At 41.7% G+C, this 14,471-nt stretch overlaps 1 protein-coding gene across 4 annotated transcripts in view; it reads right to left on the reverse strand.

The window, feature by feature from the left end:
- Positions 1 to 14,471, reverse strand: part of ANK3 (ankyrin 3) — a 393,627-nt gene that overhangs the window by 330,992 nt on the left and 48,164 nt on the right. For 2 of the 4 annotated variants that reach the window (XM_081861079.1, XM_081861106.1), the window contains exon 1: positions 12,710 to 13,287. The exons of 1 other annotated variant lie outside the window; for it this stretch is intronic. In XM_081861079.1, the coding sequence (XP_081717205.1) occupies positions 12,710 to 12,772 (63 nt within the window). In that variant the 5' untranslated portion in view covers positions 12,773 to 13,287. Of the gene's footprint in view, positions 1 to 12,709; positions 13,288 to 14,471 lie in introns of those variants that run through there. One more of the 4 variants, XM_081861103.1, reaches the window with a different exon arrangement.

Below are 14,471 nucleotides of genomic sequence, written 5' to 3' on the forward strand. Positions count from 1 at the left end.
GTGGTCCTCTAACAAGGCTATCTCATCTCCATTATTTTTCTTGGCTCTCCCAGAATAGCTGAGAATGAAGTCTGCAGGTCTTAAGACTTCTCACACACCAGTTACAAAAAAACACACACATCACTTGGTGTTGAGGTCCACTGTCTCAACAATATGTCACCAAGGAATGTACTAGTAATGACATAGTGATAACAACTTCGAAAGGTGTGATGGAAAGAGAGAAGGCTGAATGAGAGCTCTATTAAACACCAGGGGGCGATACAGAAAAGGAATCTGAATCACCACACATGATGGGTCAAAACCTCTTTGCTATCAGCATTAGTAATGGAGGAGCAGACACATATTAGCAAGTGAATTGAGGACAAAAAACAAAATGATCTTTTTGGAGTTCAGCATATCTGGCAAACAGTTTGGAGCACTGTGTCTTTTGCTGTTGTTTATTACGTTTTTAAAGAATACTATATTGCTAATAACTGATTACGTAGATTGATACACGCCAGGCTAAAGGCATAAATCAAAGTGAAAGTCATAAAGATGAAGCGGAATAGAGCACATGCACAATTTACGCAACATATACTGTATTGCAGTAATTGAAATATTGATCATTTCTAGGATTTGCTCCTTTGCAGAGTTTTTGAGGATATCCTAAGCCAGCAGTACAAATCTAGCTGTTTGACTCATTTAGAGTACCTAATATTGAACTAGGCCCATCAAATGCTACTTCAAACACAGCATGCTGGGAAATATATTACAGCTGCTATCGTTTCAGTGAAAAGAGATTTATTTTCTCTCCTTTTTTGAATTCTCATGATTCTACTCCTTTATCTTCTTTTATATCTTTAACCTCTATCTTCTGCCTCTGTTTCTCCTTCATTCAAGCCAGCCACATCATTCTCCTCGTCCTTGAAAAATAAAAACACGCAAAACTCACAAGTTGTCTAGACACAACTGTGACGTAACTACTGTCTATCTTCTCAGTTTTCCTTCCAAAATATTGGACTGTACAGTACTATCTGAGCAGGTGTACTCACATGTCACAATAAACCAGGGCTCGTGACTTACTATGGTCTTTTTCCAGTCAGCCTTAAACCAGGTTTTGTTTCATATTTCACAACAATTTGATGTGACTGGATGGAGGGCAAAAGGTCCATATTGATTATGTGACTTGTATAACAGAAATACACCACTATCACACCAAGAAATATGGACTAAACTAGGAAAATAACACTCTTTGGCTGCTACTTCATCAAATCCACACTTTCTTGGCTAACTCAATTATCAGTAAGGCAGCCCTATGACCACTAGCTCCATTTGAAAGACTTGTAATATCCACAGAAGGACAAGGTCCAGGTATAACATGCACAATCTATAAAATTCTACTTAGTGCATCAGTAGATTCAGATGACCCTATTAAACATCAGTGGGAATGCAATTTCAGCTGTGAACTTGACCCAGGTCAGTGGAATAGAGACCCCACTGGAATAGGGACAATAGAGAATAGGGACCAAAAACCCTTTATTTTGGCAAACAGTAGAGTATTAACCCTAAAACTCATATGTAGGTGGTACCTAACCCCTAAGAAGCTGGCAATGATCCATCCTGTCAACTCACCATGTTGTTAGATGGGCTGTTCTACACCTGGTACATTTCTCCACGTGTGGTGGGAATGTACAAAACTCCAGCCTTTCTGGAATTTGATATTCCCAGAAATTAATAAAATAACAAAACAATTCAAAGTTGAACCAGAATTAGCTTTATTAAATATATTTCAAGACAACAATCTGGATTTACATAAAAAATAATTAACAAGCAATTTATTGTGACTGGAAAGACCTTTCTGGCACAATAGGCAATTGGTACAAAACAGTTTGGGAGAAAGCCCTCCTTGAGAGATTAACAAATAAACTATGGTTGACACATGGATAGAAAGATGGTTTTCTCCGGTGTGGTTTAATTTAATAACATATGCCAGTATTCCAGAAAATGAACAATCCTCCCCATCAGCATTTGTCTCAATCTGGCTGATCTAAATTTAAATTTAAATTTAAACATAAACTTATTTTCTACACTTTGACCCTCCTCCCACGTTCATCAATATACCAACACTTTATATTGCTTCATTGGTAAATGGCTATTACTCATACTTAATCTAAGCACTACCAAAGAACTCCTGATTAGGCATTTAGCTATGCAATGTTGAATGTTATCTATTAACTGTGTTCTATCCTGTTTCCCCCTTTTTTTAAAAACCAAGAATTTATACACTGACCACTAATAATGAACCATGTGTTGTAGGTATTACTGCAAATTTGTTGTGCCATTTCTGTGATATACAAATGACATCAGAAAGCTTGGTCTATTTATTTGTATCATTTATTATGCCTATGATCCTTGTGTATAAAACTCAATAAAAAGTTATTTTTAAAAACCAGTTATAGCAGTTTCCTGTAGAAAGATTATCTGCAACTTTCTTCCAGTGATCTTTCACTTCATTCTCTCTCACACCTTTCAGGATGTTTTCATGCTGTGTCTTCTTGGCTCTCATGCCATTCTCTTAAATTAAGGTTTCTAAAACTGTTTGTCTGCCCAGCACCACCTTCTGCTATTTTCTCTTTGTCGTTAGATTTTCCTGCATAATTTTGCTTTTTTTGCTCTAACCCTTATTTAAACCTGGCTTTTCAATATCAGCATGTACTCAAAGTGGATATGTAATGTGTGTGTGTATGAACAATAGACCATGGATGAACATATTTTAAAAAAACAAAATGAATCAGAACAACTATTTTAAAGGCAAAAAAAATAAAAACAGCCACAGGGCAAATAAATACAAACTGACATCCTTATTTTTAAAAAGGCCTAATGAAACACCATATTCTTGCCATGTTCAGCTTTGTCTAAGTTGCATTCTTTGGCTACAAAAATTCTAGGCAATGTTTTAATTCTTTCATATCCTAGTTCTTGCAATGCCCTCCTTCGCAGTCGTCCTGTTTCCCATTCAACCTCTTTAATCTGCTGCTTAGCTTACCTATTCAGCTTCTCCCTTCACTCACTTTTTTCTCCTGAGCATTCCAATCTTGAGTTCCTTTTTTCAATTTACAAATGTTTGCCATTTCTCCTGTTTATCTTTCATCTCTTCTTTTGCTCACAGCTGTGTAGGATGGTATGAGGAACCTGACGTCCTCAATATGTTGTTGGACTCCAGTTCCCATCAGCCCCAGCTAGCCAGTAGATAAGGATGATGGGAACTGTAGTTCAGCAATCTCTGGAGGTCCACAAATTACCCATCGCTGGTGCAGGGATTGGGGTCTTGGCTCATTACCCTGCATGCCCTTTCTCTAAGCATTCCCGCAGTAAGACCAGGTAGAAGAAATCTGCGTAAGCCTTTTGTAGCACAGAATACATTCCTGGGTTACTAGTCCACACTCATTGTCTTCATTTTCATCAACACTTTCAAACACAAACAAGAGAATTATCTAAAGCAGGACAACGCGTAAATAATCATAATCATATGAAATAGACAGCCAGCTAAGAAACCATGAAAAGCAAAGACTTCTGTGACAAGACTTCCTTACTGAATTCATCAGTGTGTCTAGGCTTGGCTAGGATGCTCACTCAGGTCTGAAACAACTACATGCATCACACTTAATTCAAAATTTACCGTCTTCCCCATATTTAAATGAGGGGCTTCTCCAGCCGGCATTTTTGCCAGCCTCTTCTGCTTCCCGTATCTACCAACATCATTATATCCTGGTGACATCTGAATCAGGAGAGGCTGTGCTGTCTCTGGACCACTGCCCGGACACAGTGGTGAATTTGATGAGGTAAAGCAAGCCAAGCTTGAATCCTGGCAAGAAGGAGGCACTGTGGGTGAGTAGCTCCCACGTCTGAGAAATTGCTCAGTTGCCTTCTCTGGATAAGGGCTGCACTGCCAGCAGGGTCACAGTTTCTGGATGCTTCTGGATCCAGCTCTTTCTCTAGAGTCCCAGGTAGCCTCAGTGGCTAGAAGTGCCTTTTACCAACTCCAACTGGTTTGACAGCTACAGCCATTCTTGATCTGGGAAAGCCCTGCCACACTACTTTATGGGTTCCTTCAAGACTGGATTACTGTAATGTGCTCTGTGTGGGGCTTCCCTTGTGCTCGATCCAGAAGCTGCAGCACAGCTGCTGACAGGAGTGAGGCCTTGCCAGCATATAACACCTGTGTTCAGTGAAGGGCAGGCCCAAGAAATTTTGGCCCCGAGGTGAACCACAAAATGGCACCTCCCTCTCAGCCAGGGAAGAAAGGGTGAGTGCAGATCTATGTCAGGAACAAGGGGGAAAGCAAGGTCTACATCAGGACCTGCTGCCCCTGTGGATTCTGCCGCCTGAGGCGGTCGCCACACCTTGCCTCATGGGCTCAGAGATTGCACCGGCTGCCGATTTGTTACCGGACCAAGTTCAAGGTGTTACTCTTAGTATACAAAGTCCTTAACAACTTGGGACCAGTTTACTTACAAGATTGCCTCACATCAGATATATGCCCACTCAACCACTACAATTGGTGGAACTGACACTACTTGCAGGTGCCACATAATACCCATTCTGTAATTGTAATAACTTGATCGTTTAGTGTGGCAGCACCTAAACTTTGGAACTCAATGCCTGTTGAGATAAAGCAAGCGCTTTTCACTGTACTCTTTTCGGCACCTGCTAAAAGCATCCTTGTTTAGACTAGTCTGACCAGATGCTTAGAAAGTTGAGGTAATTTTAATCAGTATTAATATTTTAACTTTTGTATGTTTTAAAGCACGGCTGTAAAGTTTTCTTGATTTTATGGTTTTATCTGTTTGTGACCCGCTTTGAGGGTGTGTGTGCTTTTAACAATCAAGTGATACCTAAATTTTATGAAATAACTATACACAAACACACACACACACACACACACACACACACAAACACACACAAAACACATATTGCCTGCAACCAGTGGTAATATTTGAACACTCCAAGCCTTCCATCCTTACATTGGTCACTAACTAATTCATAAATTTTGCTAGGCTTGTGATACTGTGTGTATCTTTAGTGCCCAATTCCCTGTATATCAGGCAGCTTTGTGAATGGAACCGGGGTGGGGTATGGCAACAGGAAGAGCCCAGGTAAGAGTTTAGAAGCAGAAAATCTCCAGCTACTGAGCCCCAACTTTTTACTTAAGGAAGCTTAATAACGCACCTTTCAGCTAAATTCCACTTGAAAAGAACATTTTAACTGCTCTCAGGCTTTAAACATTACCCAGTGGCATTCAAGTGTTTAAGCACTTTTGCACATTCATGTGCAACAGCAAGATGCCTCATCACTCCAGAGGAGCTAGAAAATGCTAGCTTGGCACTAACAGACCTTGCAGAAAGCCAGCTCCCAGTATGGTGGAAGGGGCTGTTGCCAAGAACAGAGATGACTGCTAGAGAAGAGCAGGTCATAGACCTCTGCCCACCTGTCAATGAATGCATAAAAGAGAAGAGCAAGATCACACCCACTGTCCATACTCTCAATCCGTCCCCACCCAGAATAATAATAATAATAATAATAATAATAATAATAATAATAATAATAATAATAATTTATTAACTATACCCTGCCCATCTGGCTGGGTTTCCCCAGCCACTCTGGGCATCTTCCAACAAAATATTAAAATACAATGGTCCTTCAGATATTAAAAGGTTCCCTAAACAGGGCTGCCTTCAGAGGTCTTGTAAAAGTCTGGTAATTGTTTTTGCCTTTGACATCTGGTGGGAGGACATTCCACAGGGTGGGCGCCACTACCGAGAAGGCCCTCTGCCTGTTTCCCTGTAACTTCGCTTCTCGCAGTGAGGGAACTGCCAGAAGGCCTTCAGCGCTGAACCTCAATGTCTAGGCAGAACGATGGGGGTGGAGATGCTCCTTCAGGTATACAGGACCAAGGCCATTTAGGGCTTTAAAGGTCAGCACCAACACTTTGAATTGTGCTTGGAAACATACTGGGAGCCAATGTAGGTCTTTCAAGACTGGTGTTATGTGGTCTCGGCGGCCACTTCCAGTCACCAGTCTAGCTGCCGCATTCTGGATTAGTTGTAGTTTCCGGGTCACCTTCAAAGGTAGCCCCAAGTAGAGCGCATTGCAGTAGTACAAGAGGAAGGTGACTAGAGCATGCACCACTCTGGCGAGACAGTCTGTGGGCAGATCGGGTCTCAGCCTGCGTACCAGATGGAGCTGGTAAACAGCTGCCCTGGACACAGAATTGACCTATGCCTCCATGGACATCTGTGAGTCCAAAATGACTCCCAGGTTGCGCACCTGGTCCTTCAGGGGCACAGTTACCCCATTCAGGACCAGGGGGTCCTCCACACCCACGCATCTCCTGTCCCCCCAAAACAGTACTTCTGTCTTGTCAGGATTCAGCCTCAATCTGTTAGCCACCATCCATCCTCCAACCGCCTCCAGACACTTATGGAGGAGCCTATATGAGGAAGATTTCCCTTTGTAAGAGACAAACTGTGTGTGGAGGCTCTTCCAGAAGTTATGTGGAACATGGGCAGGGTGTGTGTGTGAGAGAGAAATGGCCTCAACCCTGCCCGCCCCCCCTTATATATGCAGTCATTGTAAAGTATGCACAAGGATAGTGTCAACTAGCTCAAGGGAATGCAGCTTGCCTAAGGCCACATAAGGAGCTGGCAGGTAAAACTCAACAGATCCAAAGGCCCCAGCCATTGCTTTTCTTCCCTCCCCACCACAAAATAAAAACACCTAGTCACCACCCGCTAGTCCTTATGTGCGACCTGCCTCCTTTGCCACCACATCCTCCAATTAATGGAGGGGCTAGATGGACCAGCAGGCTCTTAAGTTCTTAATGCTCAAGACCACTGCCTCCCTTTCATGTACATCAATGTTACTGCAACACTACTAGCATCATGTTATTTTTCTGACGCATCTTTGTATTGCTCAAATTTGTGATGCACGGACATAGTGGAGATATTTGAAACACACTGCTTCTCAAATCTACATTTTAAACTCATACTTCTTTACATCACACTAATTTCACAGAAGAAGGGAGAGAAGAGAAATTAATTTGCATATGCAAAGAACTCCAAAGACAGCCACCCTTGCCACTCATTTCACAGCTTTCAGATGCGATTCCAACATCTGTACCACTGTTATTTGCAAGAAATTATTTTATACAGTGCAATCATATGAAGAATTCTCATACAATTTCATCCAACAGTATCTGATTACCTTTCAGCTCAAAGGAAGAGTTACTCAGCAGGATTGCAAGCCAAAAAGAACCAAGTAGAATATTTTGTATTTGATGAATGCCAGGAACAAACAGTTTTACTCACTAGGCATTATTGAATTTATTAAAAGGCCACTTACCTTTTCAAGCAGAAAAATTACATATATGTTTAAGCTGCAACCCTTTTTTTAGTCCAGCATAGTTCCCACAAGTCAATGGAACATCAGTGGACTACTGAAATATTTGACAATGTACACATCTCAAATGGGTGGTGGAGAGAGTCGGCTTCTATCATCTCTGTGTCTTTATGCTTCACCATGACATACTGGCATAAGTGTGTAAATACATGTTGATTCCAACGCATGCATGGCCAATATGCAAGATCTTGCACATACACCATACGCATACACCATTTTAAGGAACAAGGATCATGTATTTGAGCAGTGTTTAAGGAATGAGTGCATGTGCTGAATTTCACACAGTACAGAAGAGTACAGAGGTGAGGCAAGAACAGGGTGGGGCCTGTTCAGTCTTGCTGCTCCATCCCATATGTTCACATTTGCAAATGTGTAAATAGCCGTAACCCTAAGGTCCTGAAGATTACAACCTTGTACTCAAACTAACCAGATTCTTCCTTCTAAGAATTCTGAGGCTGAGGCTAGACATAGACTAGGCTAGACTCTTTCCATGCGCGCACACAGATTTTTTTTTTCCACCTGGCTCTTGGCCACTTGCAACCAAGTGATGATGCCCGGGCGCCAAGATGGCGGCTGATGTCTCCACCATCTGGAGATGCATGCCTAGGGATCCTTGCTTGTTTTCACACACTAGCAACACATCCTGTAGTATTCTATCTGTTAGATTTTATCAGAGTGAATCTCAGGAACCCAAAAGTCGTAATGAAAAATAGGACTTTTGAGGTAACTGGCCCAAAAATGGCAGCTAGGCATCATTCCGTTTCGACGCATGTAACCCTGGTTTAAGGAGCCATTTTGCACTTGGCTTCTATACCTGAATTCTAACACTGCGACACATATCTAGTTTTCTAAGGGAAGGCAGCATTCAGTCCTGGCATTTCCCACCTGAAGAGGCAATTTCCTGGAACAGCTTTACCACAAGATGAGCATTTTTCTGGTCCGAGACTTATAGTGCCTAATTTCTTTCTCAGCAATAAAAAAAAGAAAAAAACAAATCTGTTGATCAGAAAGCCTTATGGATTTTGCATTTTTTATCTAATTTTCAGAGTCAAAATTTAAAACATGGAATATTAATGGATTTCAATGTTTTAGCTTTAGTTTTAAATGTTTGGGAAGGTGCTCATGCTTTTCTGTAAGGGAGCGGATGGCACTGTGATCTAAACCACTGAGCCTCTTGGGGTTGCCAGTCGGAAGGTCGGCGGTTCGAATCCATGTGACAGGGTTAGCTCCCGTTGCTCTGTTCCAGTTCCTGACATCCTAGCAGTTTGAAAGCATACCAACACGAGTATGTGGCAGGAAGGTAAACAGGAAACGGTGTTTCTGTGCGCTCTTGTCACGGTGCCCCGTTGCACCAGAAGCGGTTTACTCATGCTGGCCACATGACCCAGAAAGCTGTCTGTGGACAAATGCTGGCTCCCTTGGCCTGAAGCGAGATGAACGCTGCACCCCACAGCTGCCTTTGATGGGGCTTAACCGTCCAGGGGTCCATTACTTTTTACCTTTACCTCATGCTTTTCCAGCAATGAACTCCCATTTGCGTCAGAAGGGTTGGTCTTGCCCTCAGGCAAGCTGCAGGGGCAGAGGTGTCCATACCCATTTCAGAACAGCCTGGTTTGATAGTTTAAAATGGGGCTTGGGAAAATACAAGCTGCTTCTTGGTCTGCATGCCCTGCTGGGGTTGTGTTTCCGTTTCTTTGACCACAGCTTGCACTGCTTTGTGAAGGAAACTGTGCCTTGCCATGTTCATTTCTTCACTGGCAATTCTTGTGTTTTAAAACCTCATCTCAGGGATCCTCAAGAGGCCTGGCAAGCACTTACCAGGTCCATCCTACATCCCATAATCCATGTCTTATCTTCTGAAAGCAGATCTTCTGCTCCAGTGTTCTTGTCATGCAGTAGAACTCCAGGCCTGTCCATGCACCTCACCAGCCTTGGCATTGTACACATGTTGTAATGTACGAGCCCACCTCTGCCAAGCAGCTTCTCCTGGTTCCAACAAGACTCTGGGCTTTTTCTTCTCTGCCCAACTAGAGCTCCAATCCTGCCTAATCAAGCATACATTTTGCCAGAACTTTGCAGCCTGGGGTTAATCTTGTACTAACCAGAGTTTGAATTTTGTTAACTAGTCTCCAAAAAAGACAGCCCATTCCTAAACGTATTGAGCAGGTAAGACTTGTATCCTGATACAGCCAGATCATGACAAAATGAACTCAATAGACTCCTGCTCCTGCTACCTTTTTCTAAAATCTAAAACTAGCTTGAGAGCTGCTGAGTAAATTTAAAACAGACTAACTCTTGCATTCTCTTCTTTGAAACTCTGGCGTAAGATTAGGAAGCACACAGGATGTGCCAAATATATCATGTGTGTATCATATCTCCATGCGTAAACAAACCACAGGAAAAGATGCTATTAAGTTGTTCTGGGTTCTGCTTGATTCTCCATTTACGGCATCAGGTTAGGGCACATCTACAGTGCCGTTTTATATAAAAAGTTGGCTCCTTAATTTACTTTCCAAAATTTTCTTGGAGGATTCTTTCAGTTCATTAAAGTAAGTGCTTCGAACTGTCAGTCATCAGCCCTCATCATCCAATGTATTTCAAGACTGAAAAACAGCAAAGTCAACAGGGCTAATGGTGGAAGTCTTGCAATATGAAGGGGTAATTCCTTGCATGCTATGAAGGGTAATGGTTAGTCTTTGAAATAAGGGATTAATCCGGTTCTCTAATATCACACTAATAGCAGCCCAGACATATCATGAGTATGACTGTCTGCGACAGATCCATTCTGCTCTATCATGTAACAAGATGAGGCATGAGAGCAAAATGCAATATTATGAAGCTCTCTAATCCATTTGAAAATAGAGGAGACTCCCTATAGGAGTAATGGATTCATAATTATACATTCCACTCTGTTGCCTAGATCCACTGTAGCATGATTACAAATATATTAGCAGGTAACAGTAGCAGGTACCCCCAAATATGAATATGCTCACAAGATCCTATCATAATTACTACTAGCTATGTAACATTTGCCCCCACCTCTCAAAAAACATCACAACCACCTTTGAAGGGGCTTCAACCATAGTGGACCATTGAGGGGATAGGAGCAAGAATTGCAATGGTGGAAACAAGTCGCTAAGGACACCATTCTATGTGCCTCAGTACTGGTAATAGTATAGGACAGTCTTCCCCAACCTGGTGCCCTCCAATGTTTTGGACTACAACTCCCATGATGTCTCACCATTAGCCTTACTTGCTGGGGTTGATAGGAGTTAAAGCCCAAAGCATCCGCTTGGGGAAGTCTGGTATAGGACACCATGATGACATTGCAATCTCCGAACGAGATTGTGGAAGGAAAATAATGTCACAAATGACACAAAACATGTATACTGTAACGCTTTGTGGTTTTTGTGCTGTGAAGCTCCAGAAATCCATATGTGACATTTCAGTCACTTCCCCAAACCACAACCAGCAAGTGTGCACTAAAATTATTCTTCTCTTGAGGAGGACGTAACAGTAACCATCAGTTTCCCACTTAACAAAACATATTGAAAGATGGACATGAATGTGGCGATTTGTACCCATATTTCCCAGGAGAATTCGGTTTTAGCAATTAGGTCACATCTACTGCAGGAAGAATGGGTTGAAGCCAATCCAAACAGCCTAATGCTGTGGATGTTTGCTTGGATGTAAATCCCACTGTGCTCAGCGGGACTTACTCCCAAGTAAGTGTGCATAGGATCACCACTGACTTAGTTACTCAGGGTTTGAAGACTTTTCATCTAAATACAGGGATTTTCACACTTACTATTCTATGCCACTTGACTTACAACAACAATAACTGTATAGCTGTAAACACAGGACAAATACTCTCTTTTATTAAAAACATTTATCTTTCAAAAAACCAACTCCACAGTGAGTTGTATTTCCTACCCTGGTGAGAAAACAGTGCCAGGCAGAAGCATTTCATATGCTACATGCAATAGAGATTACCCGTTCCAATGCTCTCTAGAGCATTTTTTCCCCTATAAGCAAAATCCAGAATATATTTGCAAAGAGCAGACACAAAAATAGATTATGGGGAGAGAAATGTGCTCGACTTCCTTCGAAAATGCTACGAACTACCTTTCAAATATTTATATATTTCTCTTCCTCAATTTGCTACACAGACAGTCCAACCTGTGGATCAGTTAAACCTCAATATCCCAAGTTACCTAGTCCAGCTGATTTATGCACCACAATCTAAGGCTGCAATACTTTCATGGAAGCAACTACCACTGAACTCAGTGGAACTCAGTTTAGAGAGCAAGCATGTTTATAATCACACTCTTAGGCATTTTTATTCACAAGTAAGTTTCACTGGAATTGGAGCCAACCTCCAAATAAATGTATTTAGGAAGGGAGTGAGAGACTAACAAACTGAAGGGAACACATAGTCACTGCAATTTTTCACAGCTGCTTACTCCTAACTAATCCCACATATTTAAAAGGCATGAACTGGCAAAGACTTGAGAATTTCAGCTACTCCCACCAGAAATCACCAAGATCACTATTTTTAAATGCTCAGCATCTTATTTTTGCAAGCCAGTGCAAGTAACAACAGCAACAACAAGAGCCGATTTTGAAGGATCCATGTTATTCCGCACAACAAAAAACATTCTGGCAAATCCATCTAAGAACCACCTGTGTAGTTCTCTATAATAAAGAAACAACAACACATGACAAAAGCAGTTTTCTGAACCAAAGTTAAATTTCATCACCATTCATTCAGCTACAGAATGTAAAAACAGCTACTATACTAGCCAAGGCGTTGCCTGAAAAGGTTTTATATGATTTACACAAACACACACACACACATTTATTCAGAACTTAAAATGTTTGCAACAACATCTATTAGCAAGCACACACTGTTGACAGGCAGAGTTTCTTTAAAGCTTTCATGGGGATGTTTGTTTACTCACTGGGTGTGGACTTAAAAGATTGCTGTAGTATATCAAAAAGCCACATTGTTTAATCATGCAGTAAGCAATTTGTTTCAGAATGATCAGATATTTGAAGAACATAAAGCAATTGTGTTACAACATTCTGTTTCCAGGAAGGGAACACGCCCATCAGCACCCAGGAAAAACAAAAGCATCCTCGTTCTAGCATCTTCTTGGTTCCCTAAATTAAAAGACCCCAGAATCAAACCCTTTTTGAACCCACGTGAAAAGAAGAAAAGAAAACCTTATAACCGAGAATAAAAGGTGCCGGAACCTTTCTGGGAGTTTACCTTTTTGCCTTTCTTTTTCCTGTGAGTATGTTTTGCATTCTTCTCCTTTGCTTCTTCACTCATTTTTCAGCAAGTAAAATACACAATCTATAGTCCGCTACTTGTATTCCAACATCCAGAGTCACTGGAAATATCAGAGCATTGAAACCAAAGTCCATCTGCTGACGTTTCTCAGTAACAGAATAAGTGCTGTTTAAACACAGCCACTGCTACTCCTGTAGAAGCTGGAACTGCTACTCAGAGCCTTGCTCGCGATTTCCCCAGCTCTCCCCACCCCTTCAGTTACAGAGCTGGGAGTTCAGATAAGCTACTATTCCAGTGAAAAAGCAGCGCTCCCCTTTCTTTTGTTGTTCTGCACTGACTGTTACCCCTGGGGTAAGATCTCGGCAAGATTTGGTAGCTTGTTCCATCCACGGTGCCTCCCCAGCCTCTAAATGCACAGAAATCAGCTGCAGATTGCTGGCAGGTCTCAGAAGCTTTCACCAGCAGATGATTTGCTGTGCCTTGCAAACGGAGAAACCGAGCATAAATTGCTCCGATTCCCGAGAGCGCACAGCACCAGCCCATGTGTTGAATGTACTGGGGAACGCACAAACCAGATAAGGAAGCCTCCAAGAGATGAGAGAGAGAGAGAGAGAGAGAGAGAGAGAGAGAGAGAGAGAGATCAGGCGGCTGGTTCTCAATAATTACTACCACCAGGAACATTTAAAACATTGTGTGTGTGTGTGTGTGTGTGTGTGTGTGTATACACACACACATATATGATTACATGCACTAGACAGTCCTGATGAATTAATGTTCAATTCTCATAGTTATCCAGCCCTACTCCTTTAGGCACACTTCAAATTATTTATATTAACATTAAGATTGATTACCCTTTCAATTATTTATCACATAAAAGCGCCAACTACTTCCATAAAACAGAGATTTGCAATTATTTGTATCTCCTAAGCCAGTCCCATGCCAGCATGTATTCATGACAGAAGATTGATAGACAATTTCTTCTCTTCCCTCCCCCCCCCCCTCTGATGTAGGTCTCATAGAGAAAGTGCTACATGCCTTGAGTTGTGGTATCTCCAAAGTCCGTGGAGGGTTTCTGGATCAAATTTCCACACACTGCTGACCTACTCAGCAAAATGTTTTGGCTAGATATGTACAGGTCTCACACAAACAGGGGGTAAAGTAGATGGAGAAACCATTCTATCACTTCTAGACCCCTACACTGTTAAAGAAATCTTTAATAAAAACATTCAAAATGGGTTGGGTAGAAATATACACTTACCCAGCACATTGGCTTTTGATGCAATGAAAATTTAAGAATTATCTTTAAATCCCTTATATACAGAAATAGCTTTAAATCCCTTATATACTAAAGGTGCTCTGCTGAATTACAGGCTTTTCAGCTCCCCCTTCTAGCAGCACCTTCCGGAAGCCCCCAAAGTTTTGGGGGCTCTACAGCAACACCCATTGAGGTGTGGGGAGCAGCCACATGAAAATAATATGTGGTACAGCATAGGGGACTGCTATTTGAACACACATCTAGGGTGGGATGCAAAGATGCTACTGAGCTTGTTTGTCCAAGGTTTTATCCTGATCAATTTTTTCTGGTCTGTTTGTCTCCTCCCTACTCACACAGGGAAGAAAGAAACCATGGTTCCCTGGCTCAGAATTATGATCGGAGAATTATGACCATGGTTTGTTTTGCTTTGTTCTTGGTTTACTTACTCACTTGGCTTGTTGGAGTATGAAAAACACAATCCTT

Source organism: Podarcis erhardii (assembly GCF_964252035.2).
Source record: "Podarcis erhardii genome assembly, chromosome: 5".
Lineage (NCBI taxonomy): Eukaryota > Metazoa > Chordata > Lepidosauria > Squamata > Lacertidae > Podarcis > Podarcis erhardii.